At 46.1% G+C, this 15562-nt stretch overlaps 2 protein-coding genes across 2 annotated transcripts in view; one reads left to right on the top strand and one right to left on the bottom strand.

Annotated features, from left to right (window-relative positions):
- Window positions 1–5775, bottom strand: part of LOC135391087 (E3 ubiquitin-protein ligase rfwd3.L-like) — a 37287-nt gene extending 31512 nt beyond the window's left edge. The window contains exon 1 of the mRNA XM_064621184.1: window positions 5706–5775. The gene's annotated coding sequence lies outside the window, so the exon portion shown is untranslated. The remainder of the gene's footprint in view (window positions 1–5705) is intronic.
- LOC135391089 (uncharacterized) lies at window positions 351–8726 on the top strand. Its single transcript, XM_064621186.1, has 6 exons — window positions 351–412; window positions 5177–5273; window positions 5735–5803; window positions 7702–7737; window positions 7816–7872; window positions 8420–8726. The coding sequence occupies exons 2-6, from the start codon at window positions 5198–5200 to the stop codon at window positions 8569–8571; spliced, it is 390 nt and encodes a 129-aa protein (XP_064477256.1). The 5' UTR covers window positions 351–412; window positions 5177–5197; the 3' UTR covers window positions 8572–8726.
- The last annotated feature ends 6836 nt before the right edge of the window (window positions 8727–15562 follow it).

The raw sequence follows: 15562 nt of genomic DNA, 5'->3' as shown, positions 1-15562 counted from the left end.
ACTAGCTTCCACAGTCACACTTCCAAGACAAGTTGCGAAGGTGCCCGTCATCAGAAACTGTAAGCGCAACTAACCATTGAGAGAAAAGAAGCATGCACACCACGAAGGCACAAGAGACCCCCACGGTCCCATCAACATCAATAATTCAGTCAGAAACGGTTCTCTGCCCCCTGTTAACCCTTGCTAATGAGAGATCCGAAATGACCAATGAGGTTCGAGCAGGGTAAGCCTGACAACATCCAGCGTGCATATACTACTAAGCCCATTTTCGGGGATCACGTGCTCCTACCCGCCTAATCCTCGTTGGCGGATAAAAGGTTGAGGTGTTTGTATAAAAAGGTCTACCAGTGGACGTTTTAAGGATACAGCGCTGATTGCGTCGAGTGGAGACAAGCACGGGCGACACCTGGTGGTAAGTTGTGGAATGGTTTTGGACACGCTCTTTTTTTGTCTTATATCTTGAATATTTTTCATTTCACTCAAAAGAGATGTACGTTAGAAGATGTACGAATTATTATTGAAATCGTTAAGAAAATATAGTCGCTCTATAGAATGACACCATGTTGATGTCACCCAATGGTTTATCCAGAATCCCAAGCATGGAGGGGTGTTGGAGAAAATTGGGGGAGGGGGTCATTACAGCTTAACATATCATTACTGACGTGTGTCTAAAGCTGAAATCGCAAGGGCACACCTTGTAGGGGGTACACAGGTTAAAAAGTTAGGGGGGTGTCACTGAACATTTGGGGTGTGTTATGGGGTGTAGGGGTGGGGTCTGGATAAATCACTGATGTCACCTCGTAAACCAAGCTTTGCGCTCAAACTTACAAAAGATCGCCCCACAAAAAGGGGTTTGAAATCGAGCGCGGTGCGAAAAGTACTGAAGGTAAGTCAACGCGTTGTCGAAAGATGGCGCAACGCGCTGTAGTAGCAGGCTTTTTGGAGGTGGTCGGTGTTCGTGACACGTCCCTCAAGTCCTGTGGATGTCCTGGAAGTGCTTTCTGCGGGAGCATGCTTTCGGTTATGTAATTTTAGCTTACTTTCTCGATAAGGAAAAACACGACGAGTGGAATATTTTTAAGAACAGACGGGTCGTCAATATTCTGCGACGATGAGCCATAATTCTACCCTACACTTTTCTGGTATGAGCCAACGTTCTTATGAAACAGTCAAGTACACTCAGAACCAAAGGCACAAACCCAGCTGAGTTTACCTGCACAGTTCACCACAACACGTGACGTAACTGGTTGATGATATGACGTCATTTCCTCTCCGTTGCTCGGGGGCGTCGCATCTCTATAGGACCAACCTCTGAAGGGACTGTGCCATCACCTGCAGTGAACCGTTATGAGGAAGTGTCCTCCGTGGAAAATATCCAGAAACATAGGGAAAAAGGGAAGAGAGATATGTGATAGGATAGGGTCGAGGAAACGAGAGGTGTAGCCAAACAATCTGAATTCGAACTAAAAGCTAAACAACCGCTGTAGCATGCTTTCTTATGGCGCTCAGAGTAACTGGGTATTTAAACTAATTTCGCAGCCAATTATTTATAATTGAATTTTACAGTCAGCGCTTTTCTTGCTGCGACGTCATGATGTTGATGTTGGCGAAAATAGGAAGACGTCACCGTGTGTTCATCACGACTTATTAGAACTAGATTATACGGGCAACTGATATGCAGGAGCTCGTCCGCAGGATCCGATAGGGGCGCTGGGAATTGGCCCCGCGAGATCTCCATCATGACTGGATAGTGGAAATTTGAATTTAGAACGTGCAACGTCGGGCTCTCATGCAGAACCCTCATGACTGCCCGAAGTTGCGCGTTCTAAATTCAAATTTCCACTATTTCTCCACTGAATTTAGAACGTGGAACTTCGGGATGTCATGAAGGTCCTGTTCATGCAGAACCTTCATGACAGCCCGAGGTTGCACGTTCTAAATTAAAATTTCCACCATCCAATCACGATGGAGATCTCGCGGGCCGATGTCCAGCGCCTCTATCGGATCCTGCGGACGAGCTCTTACATACGAGTTGCATACGGGCTGTCATGAAGGTCCTGTTCATGCAGAGCCCTAAGCGTTGCCGACTATACGGCAAGGAGTCTCATCACCACCACCAGCTGTTCATGCAGAAGAAAACTCCAAGGGGAAATCTATGAGCGCATGATGCAAACATTAAGTGACGAGTGCCCATCATATACTGAACCCTGAAGAAGTGGCGTGCCAACTTTCAGCGTGGGGATTTTGACACCGAAGACTCCGGAAGATCAGGGAGACCTCATATGGTATCAACACCCGAAATTACTGATTGTGTCCGTGACCCCATTTTGGCAGATAGGCAAATCACGGCTAGAACATGTGGAGACCCATGTCCGGAGAACGGATTGGGTTTGCAATGCATGAATATGGGCATATGCGGAGGCTGTCGTCCAAGTGGCTGCCGAAATGTTTGAATGCCGATGAGAAACAACGGCAACAATGGATGCCTCCAAGTTGATTTTCTAGTTCCAGTGACACTTTTCTCGAGCGACTTGCTACGGTTCATGAAACGTGGTTGCATCAGTATGGATAAAATAACATTCCATGAAAAGGTGGCACTCGGGCTTTCGGAGGCCGAAGAAATTCAAGACTAAACACGATCAGCGGAGAAGGTCATGGTCACGGTTTTCTGGGACAGGGAAGTGTATGGTGGCTGATTATCTCCAGAAGGGTTGAGTTGAGTTGAGTTGATAAGAAAAAAAAAATGGAGAAATAGGCACTCATTACGAGAGCCGGCTACTCCAGATCACTTAGAAAAACACAAATGGATAACTGCAATAGGAACAATGAGTGACAAAGACACTCAGTCAGTCACTCACACACGCCGTCAGTCACACTGTGTCCACCAACTTGGACTCTGCGCAAAATCGCACAAATGCCTGCATGGCGTGAAACTGATGGTCGGTTGTCCAAGGGCCCAGAACATTAACAACATCGAAGGGTCTGCCGTCCAGCCGAGCTAAAGAAGCTTGTAGATATGGTGTGTGCTGCTGACACCGTGCACAGGACAATACCATCTGTTCAGTGTCCTCAACAGTCCCGCAGGTGCCACAATTAGGTGAATCTGCCTTTCCAAGCTTGTGGAGAAGACGTCGGGCGTAGGGCACGTTGAGGGGGAGACGGTCCTAAAGTGACGCAAGCGGCCTAGGGAACGATGTCGGGAAAGTAGAGGAATGCTCCGGGCCAACGCGGTTAGACAGAAGGGTGAAACAGCTAACGCAGAATACTCCTGGTTTTGCAGGACAATGCACCAACTCACAAAGCAGGCACGACAACGCAGTTTCTGAAAAACTTGTGATTTAAATACGTTCAACATCCGCCGTTCACGCCGGATCTTACCTCATCGGACTACGTTTTGTTTCCAAACAAACAAACAAACAAAATTTTGAAAGCAAAGAGATTCTCGGAGGACTCGTAGGTGATAGGAGCAGTCTAAGCATATTTCGGGAAGCAGACGTCGAATTTCTTTTTGAAGCGTTAAAGAAGCTTCAGGAACGATGTGCTAAGTGCGTTGAACTTCATGGTGAATATGTCGACGTTAACGCCGGTCGCGACTTAAAAAGGGACGGAACGATATTTATTATCCAGTAAGGTAATACGCTTACTTATCAGATCTCGAAATATTCAAGAAGACCACGTAAAATGTACGAGCACACACAAAAAGCGGAAGAACAAGACAGAAAGGAAGATAAATATACTGGTGCTGAATATTAATGAGGTTAAAAAGCGCTGAAACACTTCCTAAAAAGAAAAATGAAGAAAATAAATGAACGACGAAAATATACATGAAGCAGTTGATGTATGAAAGTTGCCCATTTTCATGCTGCACGCGTTGAAATCGTTCGCTTTGAATCGTCGCATATCTTGTTATGCCTTTCGACTCGGGGCTGGTTGATTGTATCAGAATTGAGCGCGCAAACAGATTCCGAAGTAAGAAACTATGTAAAAAGAAAAGGAAGACAGTGGGACGAATGGAAATGCAGGAATAATATCGGAAGGACGACTTTCTTCGTACGGAGAAGCTTGCTTGACTATAAAAACATATGTATCAAGAACCCTATGATTTGTTCCTGCAAACAAGACATGTAGATGTGAGGACTATACTTTCGCGCTTACGTGTGTAGCAAACCAGCAATGTGCTGGCTTCTTCAAGTTGCTCTGGTGTTCATTAAAGGGGTTGCGACAGTTGATCTCAAGTTATTCCGGATAAATGTAAAATGCAATTGTTTGCATCTATGTGAACCTACATGCCATGTTTTTTACAGCAAAGCAATGGGAATGGGAATGGCGCCGGAGCTCATATGTGTTCAATGATTAATATCTCGGCGGGTTCAACACGTAGAAAAATAATTATTTTTTCCTCAATACTCTAGCATGCAGTACAATGTGTATCAAAGTGTCGCAACACCTTTAAGCTGTAATCAGGTTGCCGACACTATACCTTGTCGAAACATCGAAATTCTTATTATGTCATTACTTTGTTCTCCGCTTTCTTCTTTTGTGTAATTGCGTGCAAGTTCTGATTATATTACAAAACTATCCTTAAATGTACTTACTCCACCTAGAAACCAAGCCTGATCGCTTATGCACGATGTGACGTAGTGGATAAAAGTACGCCAATGACAACCGTGCTTCGACTGAAGAAGAACCGCAATAAGCCTTTTGGGGAGCCACTTGCAGCCACAGGAAGCCTGTGTTTGAAATCGTCTGTGGCGGTTGGCTGAAGCAGACGACACCTTGACTCCACATGTTCACGTAGCGATGAAAGAAGGCTTTCTTTATCTAGGTGGTACTAGGGGGGAGGGGGGCAGGGGCGTACCAATACCATCTAGAAACAAAGCCTGATCGCTTAAACGACGTGACGTAACAATTAAGAGTCCGCGAGTCACGGCCGTGCTTTCGGCGGCCGTAGTTACGGAGACGAGCCACCATGAGCCGCATAGGCGGCCACAGATAGCCAGAGAAAGTATGTGTTTGAAGTCGTCTGCGGCGATTTGCTGACATCCTTACTTTATATGTCTACGTGCGAAGGAGTGAGAGGAGGCATTAAGCGGGCCTTCTGTATCTAGGTGGCGTTGGCTGTACTGAGCTACCGTGACGTCACACACAAACTAATATTTCTCAACATGAACTACAGGAAGCGCTAAAGAACTGAAGTATGAAGTCCAACAGCCAGAGTGAAACCACTACGTTTCTGTTCATCACAGTATGGACGTTGCTCAGGATATCGGCAGGTAAAAACTCAATGTACGGGACGTCCAGAGGTAAGCTTTTGCAGCTGTTCCTGCGTCTCACGACATATTCGCGTACTGTCGTACGAAACTCGACAGAATCTACGCGTCTTTCCTATACGACGATACGCGTGTTAGGGATACAGAGTGATTTCCTCTCAACGCAAAGTGACAATTGCGAATGTAATTTCACGGGCAGTATCATTCAAAAACGGTCGGCCCCAGGTATTCGCCACTATTAACTAACTAACGTCAGGTGACTGTTTGCCACTTCTTAACTATTTCTGAAGCAGATGACAGGCCTGTCGTCTGCTTCTGACCCGTCGTCTGTTCTGTCGTTGTCGTCTGCTGAAAACACTCTCCTCTCCTCACGCAAGAGCAGTTGCATAGTTTACCTCTGAACAGTTTGTACATTAAAAGGCTTAGCATACACACCTTTAAAGATACGCCGTGGTTCTATGCAGCTATGCTGGACGAAGACATGGCGGCGCTGTCGGCAGATGCTCCGTGGAAAGAGACCGAGAAGAGGAACAGTGAGCAAACGTTATATTATCGTTATATTCTTCGTTATGCGCATAAAACAATTAAAATTTCAAAGGGAAGCTAAAATAATTCAAACGAATTACTTTTGCTTGAGGTGAGTCTTTATCCAGTTAACGACTCCGAGCATGTTAATCCGGGTAATGTTTCAGCGCATGGAAAGCACAATTCGTTACTAGTTAGGAGATACATCAGGCCTACCTAGATACGCGACAGTCAGACAACAATCAAACACATCTCTCAAAACGTTTCTTGCGTCGTTTACGACTTTTGATATTAAAAACTGAAGGCTTAAATTAGATACGCCGAAAGGGGCACAAAAGTAAAAAGAAAAGAAAGGATATTCTCTTGTATCGCGAGGAATTTTTTTTGCACTTGGCTGCCCCTTTAAGTCTTACTGACAAAAAAAAAAAAAAAAAAAAACTGACAAAGAATAGCAGGTCACTGCAGTTTCTAAGAATAGGATCTCGTGCTCGTCACAGAGCCTGTGGCGAGAACGAGATCAATGCACAAACATAAACAGCACCTGTCTAAAGGCCACTCCAATCATACCGCGGCGTCATGAAACGTTAGACGTGGCTTTCAGTGGCTTGGGGGGTGAGATCTCTTGCATTCGGCAAAGGAGAAGAGATGCAAGTTCGGTTCGTTGCTACGATGTCTGCATTTTATGCCTCAACATTGTGCCACGTATATGTAACGAAAAAAAAAAAAAAAGGCGTACTTTCCTGTGCGTTTCTCCTACCATTCTCGGCAGGTGGATTATGCTACGACGCTTTCGCGTGTCATGTGCCTGCTGTGTGACTAAGTCAAAAGCAGATTGCAGAAGAAAGACAAAAGCAGCATTGATTTTATCTCTTGCAGCGCGAACACGAAGATGACGTCGTTAATAGAAAGGGAAATTTTATTTTATTTCCTTACTCACCTTACGACACAATAGCTCACTGAATTAGGATTTCCAGGGAACAGGGCAGGGTTTACCTTCATTTGCTTGAATTTATATGGATTGGCAACGAGCAGGAGTAGGAATATACGAAATGATTAACTAATGCACAGAGTTCGGAACAAAAGCGCGAGATTCCACCGAAAATTACGCGAATACGAAGCCGACAACACTTCATGCGATGTCCCGTAAAAGCGCTCATACAAGGGCTACAACGCGTCCAATAACTCCATGGTCAGGTAGAAGACTGTGATACGCCGTGCATTCAGGCGAGTGAAATCCGCATGGAATATTCTAGTGGAAGAGAACGCGTAAGAAGATGCTCACGGGGTGGAAGCCCGCCGCTTATGTTGAGATTCGCACTGCGCCCGAATATCGAGGGTATAGTGTACCACGTACACAGCAGACGACACCGTCGGCGCTGTCGTCTGCTATGGAATATCTTGTGATTGACCCGCGGAATATTCCCATGGTTAGAAAAGAATGTGCTAGTTCCGACAGACCCATTCTTCCTCTACGAGTCTATATCGAGAAGAGTATCGCCCATGGCGATGAAACTCCCCAATCGACATCATTCAAATAAAGATGTTATTCTTGTTGTTGAGAAAAGAAAATAGAAAGCGGGAAGATCTATTTTCGTAATTTATGTCGTCCGTCACCATGTTGACAAACCGGCTTGTTCGTGCATCTTTTGTGCCTGTAAAGGGTACTTTTCCGCAATAAGCCTAACTATGTGGCAGAGCCAGTTTGCAGGCGTCAACTTGAGTGCCTCCCACCCCTCATTCGTCGGCACCACATCCGCCAGGTGCCACCAGGTGGCACCACATTCGTCGTTTACAAGTGGCATGTGCTCCTACAAACGGTGCTAAGGTGGTCATACACAGAAGCTGCATTGCGTATTCTTTTTGACACAACTGCGTTTCGTTACTCGTTTCTTTTGTCTACTTTCAGCCTGGTGGTCTAAGCGTTCAGCCATACAGGAGTCTTGTGAGTAGCATACTGACTCGAGGAGCTGTTGATCTCGTCCTTTCCCGTTTACTTTTTCTATTTGCTTACAATTTCCAGCCGATCCAGGTATTGACCAAGAGCTACCTCTCTGTTCCTCCGTTGTTACCGCAGTCGGTAAGTATTAAAGCGGTAACTTTCTAGGGCCAACCACCCTCTAGGCCCCTTAGTGGCTTTATAAGACCCCGTGACACCACGTCATCGCCAAACTTGAAAAAAAAAAAAAGAAAAAAAAAAGAAGTAGCAGCAGGCAGAAGAGGGGGCTCTCCCCGTTGGAGAGGTCCAGGTGGTTTTGGGTGCAGAATTTACTCGGGTGACCTACGTGACTTTATTTTATCAATTAAATCAACGAATTAGATAGCAGTCAACTAAAAATGAAAATTACGTTAGATTAATTAATTTTAGTCGTACACCAAACCGTAACGGCGAAACATTACATGAAATGTCTTACGTGTCAACCACATAAACGATTGGAGATACATAATTTCTACGTCAAAAAATTAATCGATTTCACGAAATATTAAAAGGCTTTCAATAAAAAATTAATAGTAGCGTTTCAAAGGAGTTTCGCAATAAATAAATACATAATTAATTAGCCATACAATATGGACGGCTGGGGGGCACATTCAACTCCCTTTTCGCACTGTTTTCGTTTCTTCGGCAGGCTGCTACGTGGATACGTGTATCCCGTTGTTCTTCGAGTGCAGCCGCACAGCCGACAACAAGGCGTCTCTGGGCAACTGCAAGACTGGGCATCGCGCCTGCCTTGTCCGCTGCGTGCGCGGTCCGAAAATTCACTTCCCTTCGGTGCAATAGGCGGCCTCTTCCTGAAAGACGCCAAATTTTTACACTACGTCCTGGACAAGAAGAAGAAGAAGCAAAAGGTGACACTTCAGAAGGAACTAAGAGTTCAATACATAGTGTAAGACACACGTCGCGATGCCACGATGGAGCACGACTTACGCCCAAAGTTAGTTAAATAAAGCTTTCACGCAAAGTTGGTTTGAATTTGTCTACTTTCTTTATATTTGTTTCAATTCATTCCAGTTCACCTTTTATTTGTGCTACGGCAAAATCTAACACGGAAGGCGAACAAAGGGGCATGGAACATGGAAAATGTTGATGTTAAGATTGCCTTGGGTTTGGGGGAAACCACAGGACAAGGAGAACACACGACAGACTCCGTGTGTTCCATCGTGTTTTCCACGTATTTTCCATCAAATCGAGGCAATGTTACCATCAAGTCAACAGCAGCTAGCTTGTCCAATTATGTCCATGGTAAATGTATCACGGAAGGCACATGTGCTGCTCGACACGGGCACGTCCTCCACAAGTACCCTGGTCAGCTGCAGCTAACAGCAAAATAAGCTAGATAGCCGTGCGTAACTTTTGATAAAACGAGCAAGTGCAATATAAATCATATGCTGACAGTAGTTTCAGAACGCACCAACAAAAAAAAAAAAAAAAGAAAAAGGAAAAAGAAAGACATTAATGCATCAACCTGAAAACATGGCTCAAGCACCGGAAACGTCCTCGATAGTAAAGTCAAACAACAACTTTATTTTAGTGAAGATGACGATTGGGGAGACATCTGGTGGTAATGGTGGCGAAATGGAATCATGAGTCTGCTCACAATGAGGGTCAAACTCTTGCGGTGTCCGAAAACTTTAGGAGTGCTAAACGGGTCCTCTGACGGGTCCTTTAGTCCTCAGGTTCAAGGAGGTGTTTCCGGTAGAAGTGCTTTTATAGGGCAGAGCGTTGGTGGGCTGGATTCAGGGGCGGATCTAGGGGGGGGGGCCCTAGGGCCCCCCCCCCCCCCCCCGAGACATACCTCTACCCCCCATTCCGGCAGATTTTCCTGCCGCACGGCGAATTTTCCTGCTACATGGCGACCGCCCCCCCCCCCCCCCGTCTTCTCTCTCTTTTTTTTAGTGGGGGCCCCCCCGAGGATCTTCCCTGGATCCGCCCCTGGCTGGATTTGACCGTGAACCAAGCAATTTTGACACAGTGAGAGGGCGAGAGTCCAACTGATTTAGAGACCGTGACTGAAAGGTTGGCAGCGCGGACAATGGAGAAGGATGTGCTCTAGATCTTCCAGATCACCGCAGTGCACGGATAAGATAGTAATGCCTCTTTTAACGTAATCATTGAAAACTACCGAACTATGGTAAGGGAATGGAATACTTGGAACTCGGTAGCGTGAGGTGGCTGTTCTACCCTGTAACGCAGTGACAACGACACCCTCCCGTTTGTCCATTCAGCTTCTATCGCGCAGTATTCCACTTGGCATAACTTTCGCGTCGAGCTCGGTGATGTGTATGCTTGCTGCCTATATAGGTGCGTGTTAGGTTCGGACTTTACTCCGTGAACCGCGCCGTTTGTAGGTAGCTTCTGAAACGGGGATGTAGACACTGCCTGAAGAAGCTAGACGGTCGCTGTGACGTCATTGAGATTAGAGTCACTTATTGGGCGAATCTAATGTTCGTCGTCCGTTCATGAAAAAGCACGCCTCTGAATTCCGCTCACGAAAAAGCACGCCTTTGTCATTCTATGGTGTATGAATATGATGCAGTGTCATTTACTCTAGGAGAAAAAAAGAAAAAAGGAACCAATTGGTTAATTACAGCTTCTAGTCCCCCAGAGTGACTGAAACACACACGTATTATCCTTTCCACTTCAATACATACCTTTGTAGTCAAAGAAAAGCAAAGAACCAAGGAAATAGGCTGCGAATTCCCCCCTCCCCCTGTCTACTTCCACCATTTCGAGCACGGCCTCTGTCGACACGATTATGTGTCCCGTACCTATATATATATATAGCTCCTGGCTCATGCCGGTTACGAAACCGGCCCATAATTCTCTCGAAGGAGCATCGAGAGAGCAGTCTCTTATCGACGGAGCGCGTTATCCGAGCGGGGGAGCAGATTAAAAGAGAGTCAGGTATCACTGCTATCCAAGGATGTGCACGCGCGGGCTAGAGGACCATCCAGGACACATGAAAAACAAGAAAATGTCACGGATATATATCGAGTTGCTGAATCAGATGCTACCAAGGCAGGAATATCTGTAAGAGCGGGATGTTTTGTTCTATGGGCTGTGGAAGATGCCGTTACGCGATGACAACAATACAGAAGGAACAGGATTTACCCGTTTTCCCTCTCCTTCTCAAGAAGGCCGACAATGTGAAGTGTGCTCTGATTGGTCACCGCAAAACGGTCTGTCCAATCATCGTTGGAGATCGTATGAGATCAATCGGAGGACTTTCCATATTGTCGCGCTTCTTGAGAAGGAGAGGGAAGGGGAAAGCTTGAAATTTCGATTTTTCTTTCGCTCATAAGTCACGAACGACTCGATCGATGAATCCTGTTCCTTTTGGATTGTTGTGAAGGTGACGCCATCTTTCATATGATGAGAAATTTTTCACTTTAGTGCCGCGTAAAAAAAAAAGGAAAAAGAACAAAGGAACGCGGGTTGTAAATCAAACCTGCATGCTCAGACTGGTAAACAGGGGGGGGGGGGGGGCAATAAGCGGTTTAGTTTGTTTTAGATACTTTGATTTTGATGAGGGCAGGCTAAACTTCGTTTCCAACCAGAGCTTCCCCCAATATCCGCGTCGTTTCAAAAACAAACTAACCCAGTGTCGATGGAGAGGGGTTCTGTGATTTATTATCACGGAGAGCCGTGAAGAGAAGGTCACATTAGGAAATCCACCACCAAGACAGTTTCGGCGGCAGGTAGCGAACGGAGATGAGATTACTTTGTGAAATTTGAGAAACATATATCGGAATACTAAAGTAACTGCGACAATGTCTAGTTGCAGTTACTTTGGGATTTCGTGTTTGCCCCTCTTGTTTCAGAAACTAGTCGCATCTTCAACATGAAAGTTTCTCTATGAGGAAAAGTTACTAATTACAGCTGGTGGTTAATTATTGGTCAGTAAGAGATTACTTGCAACTAACTTACTTCCCAAGACTGGAGCAAGAGAGATGTAGATCGTTCTGCTATATCGCCTGCAGATACCATATATTCACACGGGCGCGACATCGCTACGGAATACTCTACTGGAATAAAAGGCGAAAAACTTCTCACGGGACAGAAGTTCCGCCGAGGCTTCTGTTGAGCATTCGCATGGCGCCGGAATATCGGGAGAGGCGTACTGGGCACGTAGCAAACGACACCACCGGCACTGTCGTCTGCTGCCGAATATCTTGCCACAGAGCCGCAGGATATTCCCGATGATGAAAACAAAGCAGCAGAACAATATGGCGTTTTTTGAGTATGTTCCGCCGCAATATTCCGCGGAATGTCACCCGTGTGAATACACGGATACATTCGATCGTGCTCCCAAGAGGTGTCTACAAGAGAACGGCCCGGGAACATGTGTATTCACACGAGCGACATCCTCACGGAAGATTCTAGTGGAAGGAAAACCAAAAACACTGTTCACAGAGACGAAGTTCCGTCTCGTGTTATGTGAGCATTCACACGGTGCGGAATATCGGGAGTGGCGTACTGCGCACTTAGCAGACGACACTTCGCAGACGACACCGTCAGCATCTTTCCTGTGGTGCAGGATATTCCCCACGGTTAGCAGTGTACGTGAACACTGGATGTTGAGCGCTCGCGCTCAGAAAGCTATGACGTTTTTCGCGTCATCAGCTTATGCAGGGAATGCACGGGAACGGGAGCGCCGTTTTGCATTTAGTCAACGTGCTTCGATGCATCTGGCACGTGCTGCAGGAGGAAGGCATGTTTGAGTCTGCAAGCGAAGGAAACCCAAGATTGCAGCTTCATCCTATATGGCATGCGGGTATGGTGTCGGTTTTACTACACTCCAATTGCCGCTGTTAAAACGGTTCAGTAAGCCAAAGGCCAATACGACGACGTCCTGGTTTAGATTACCCAGAGTCGGTTGAAGAGGTCGCAAATCACGAGCCTTGGTTCAGTCACGTTTATTGGTACTAGTCATCACGTGACTGGTAATAATCTTCCTCGGTGGCAACAAACATGTAAGGACTTCTGCGTGTTGTAAATGTTTATGGTAGGGGTCGCGGTTATAAGCTCAATATTTAGTTACGAATGGCTTGATGAGGCTTTCTTGATGGCTGCATTTGAAAGAAAGAAGTTGCTCTTCATGAAGGCCAGAATAGTTCTGGCGACAGACGACCACAAGATCATGCCCTCTCCATTTGTTCTGCACGTCGAACAAAGTTTATGTTCGTAGCATTGCAACAGAGAAAAGATAAATTATGAGCGGGAAATCGCCGTATGTTTTCAATATTCTGCGCTATGAACCAGTAAAAACTTTCAACGCAAGGTTACATTAACGAGAGATGACAAAACATGCGGCAAAAGTGCGTGTCACGGAGACAATTATCGTTAATAGCAGACGTTGCATTTGAGCAGATGACCTCTGTATTGGCATCAGGGCGGAAGACCAGCCACACAGACTGGCTCCCTCTAACGTTTCACACGGACGGATGACCACAAAGCAGACGGCACTTAGGACGGAGAATGAGAGCACTATAGCAAATGCATCCAGGGTAAGAAACAGCCTGATGGCTTAAACGGTGGTGGTGGTGGTGGTGGTGGTGGTGATAGGGCTTGCCGTTGTCGGCCTCACGTATGTGGGCAACGTCACGACTCACGCCCTGAGGGAATGTGCGATGGCTTAAACGACGTGATGTACTCATTAAGACTCGGCCAATCAAGAACGTGCTTCGGCGGCCATAGCTATGGAGACGGGCCACTGGCAGTCGTTTGTATAGCCATAGCCATAGAAAGCCTGTGGTTGCAATCTTTTGCGGGGACTGACTGAAGCAGACGACATCCTGTATATCCACCTGTCGAAGGAAAATTGGAACCCTAAGTGGCACTATACTGAGCAAGAGAAGAGCTGCCAAATGCATGATACTGTATAGCACAAACAACAAACGGTTTATTTTGATAATGATGATGGCGATGATGATTGAGGTGTTAGGATACAGCACAGATTCACATTTTGCATCGCGTTTTATGAGCAAAATGAAATACATAGAACTTTTACGTGCGCTTCTGAAAGAACCGAGCGAGCAGATTATTGCGTGACCTGTTGACGCGTTGCTTCGATATCCAGTTTAATACTCGCTTAACTCAAGAGAGTATTTCCGTTATAATCTACAGGCAACCACACTTTCGGTGTGCTATTCTGAACTGTGCCATAGAGCTGAGTTCGTATAGTTGTGTCTAAAGGCTTAAAGATAGGAACGTACGAAAGACTAACAAGCGCACTAACGAACAAGTATTTTAAGCCGCTCGAATAGCGAGTGGAGGCATAGGGTGAAGACACCTTTTCAGCGAATTCCACGTGTCAAGCGCACAGGGTCCCCAGTCAAGCTGAGAAATGGTTAGGAATATGAATCCCCATTCATTGGAAGCGGCTTGTATAGGACTTGCTCATCATCAGGTCCTTTTCACGCTTGCTTCGAGCGAAAGAAAACGAACACGTTGTGTATAGAAAGTAGAGTGGGTTGGAAGAAGGCCCATGAAGCAAACGAAAAAGGAAAGCAGAAACAGGTTTTTAACGATGGGGGAGGTAGACCCTATAACACTGAGATAACCAAGCAGAAGTATAAATGCTTCCCAAGCAGCACAATGTACTGAAAGTCGAGTGCAATAGGGGTGGACGGTATGTGTCTTATCAATGTTCTTTAGTTTCACCAGTCTGTTCAGGACCTTTTACCTACCCGACCACCCCTATTGCACTCGACTTTCAGTAGATTGTGCTGCTTGGGACAGGGCTGCCGTATTCCCGCAACCGGCTAGGGACCGCATGTCTGATGCTTCCTTTTGCTTTTTTAAATGTTATTTCGAAGGGTAAGAACAGGAATTATAAATAGTGGCGAATTCGGAAAAAAGAAGGAAAGAAGTAGCGCGGAACGACGAGTGAAAGAAAAAAAAAAATAGAAAAGGAGAAAAAAAAAAAAAAAGACAGGGACGACGGGAAGGACGACACAGCTGCTTCCATCCATCACTAAGTGTTACCGACTGTACCGTGCTTGCATATGTTGGTTAGCCCCCAATCTGCAGAAGGTGATCAGTGTCACGTTTTGATATACCCAGAGTTCTGAAGAACCAGCGGCATTGGTGGTATAGCCAAGGTCGTGCTGAAGACTGGGAGGTGGTGGGTTCGAATCCTACCGCCGGCTGTGCTGTCTGAGGTTTTCCCTGGGTTTTCCGAAGACTTTCCAGGCGAATGTCGGCACAGTTCCCCCTGAAGTCGGCCCAGGCCGCATACTAACCCTCCTGTCACCCCCTCCTTCCTGCTGTCCTCTCTCCATCTGCCCACATCTGTACGCCGCTTATAGCCACAGTTGCTTCGCGGCGCTAGCACGGAATAAAAAAAAAGTTGTGAAGGAGCAAAATGTAGGGAAGGACACAATTTTCTTCTTTTCTGTTTCTATCTCCCTCTGGCTGGTTTGATTTCGTGAAAATGGAGAGAAGGTTGAAGACGGTCGACTGCTCCAGACCTCGTAATTGAAAGGGGGAAGAAAAAAAAAAGAAAAAAGCCGACGGACACGGGACATCAGACGTCCCATTTATGATCACTGTATGGGTGCATCAACTTGGTGTCTGCAAACATCGCACAGAAGCCTGCAAGAATCTTCAACAGAGTCAGTACGCGGCTCATCGAAACAGACAATAATCAATAATAATTCGTGGCATTTACGTCACGAGACAACCGCGATCATGAGCAATGCCACAGTGGTCGGTACGTGGAATAATATTGCCCACCAGGGGCTTGTTTAAGGTGCGCTGAAATCTCACC

Source organism: Ornithodoros turicata, chromosome 4, assembly GCF_037126465.1.
Source record: "Ornithodoros turicata isolate Travis chromosome 4, ASM3712646v1, whole genome shotgun sequence".
In the NCBI taxonomy this organism is placed as follows: domain Eukaryota; kingdom Metazoa; phylum Arthropoda; class Arachnida; order Ixodida; family Argasidae; genus Ornithodoros; species Ornithodoros turicata.
The sequence above is the reverse complement of the archived record's forward strand: the minus strand, read 5'-3'. Positions and strand labels throughout refer to the sequence as shown.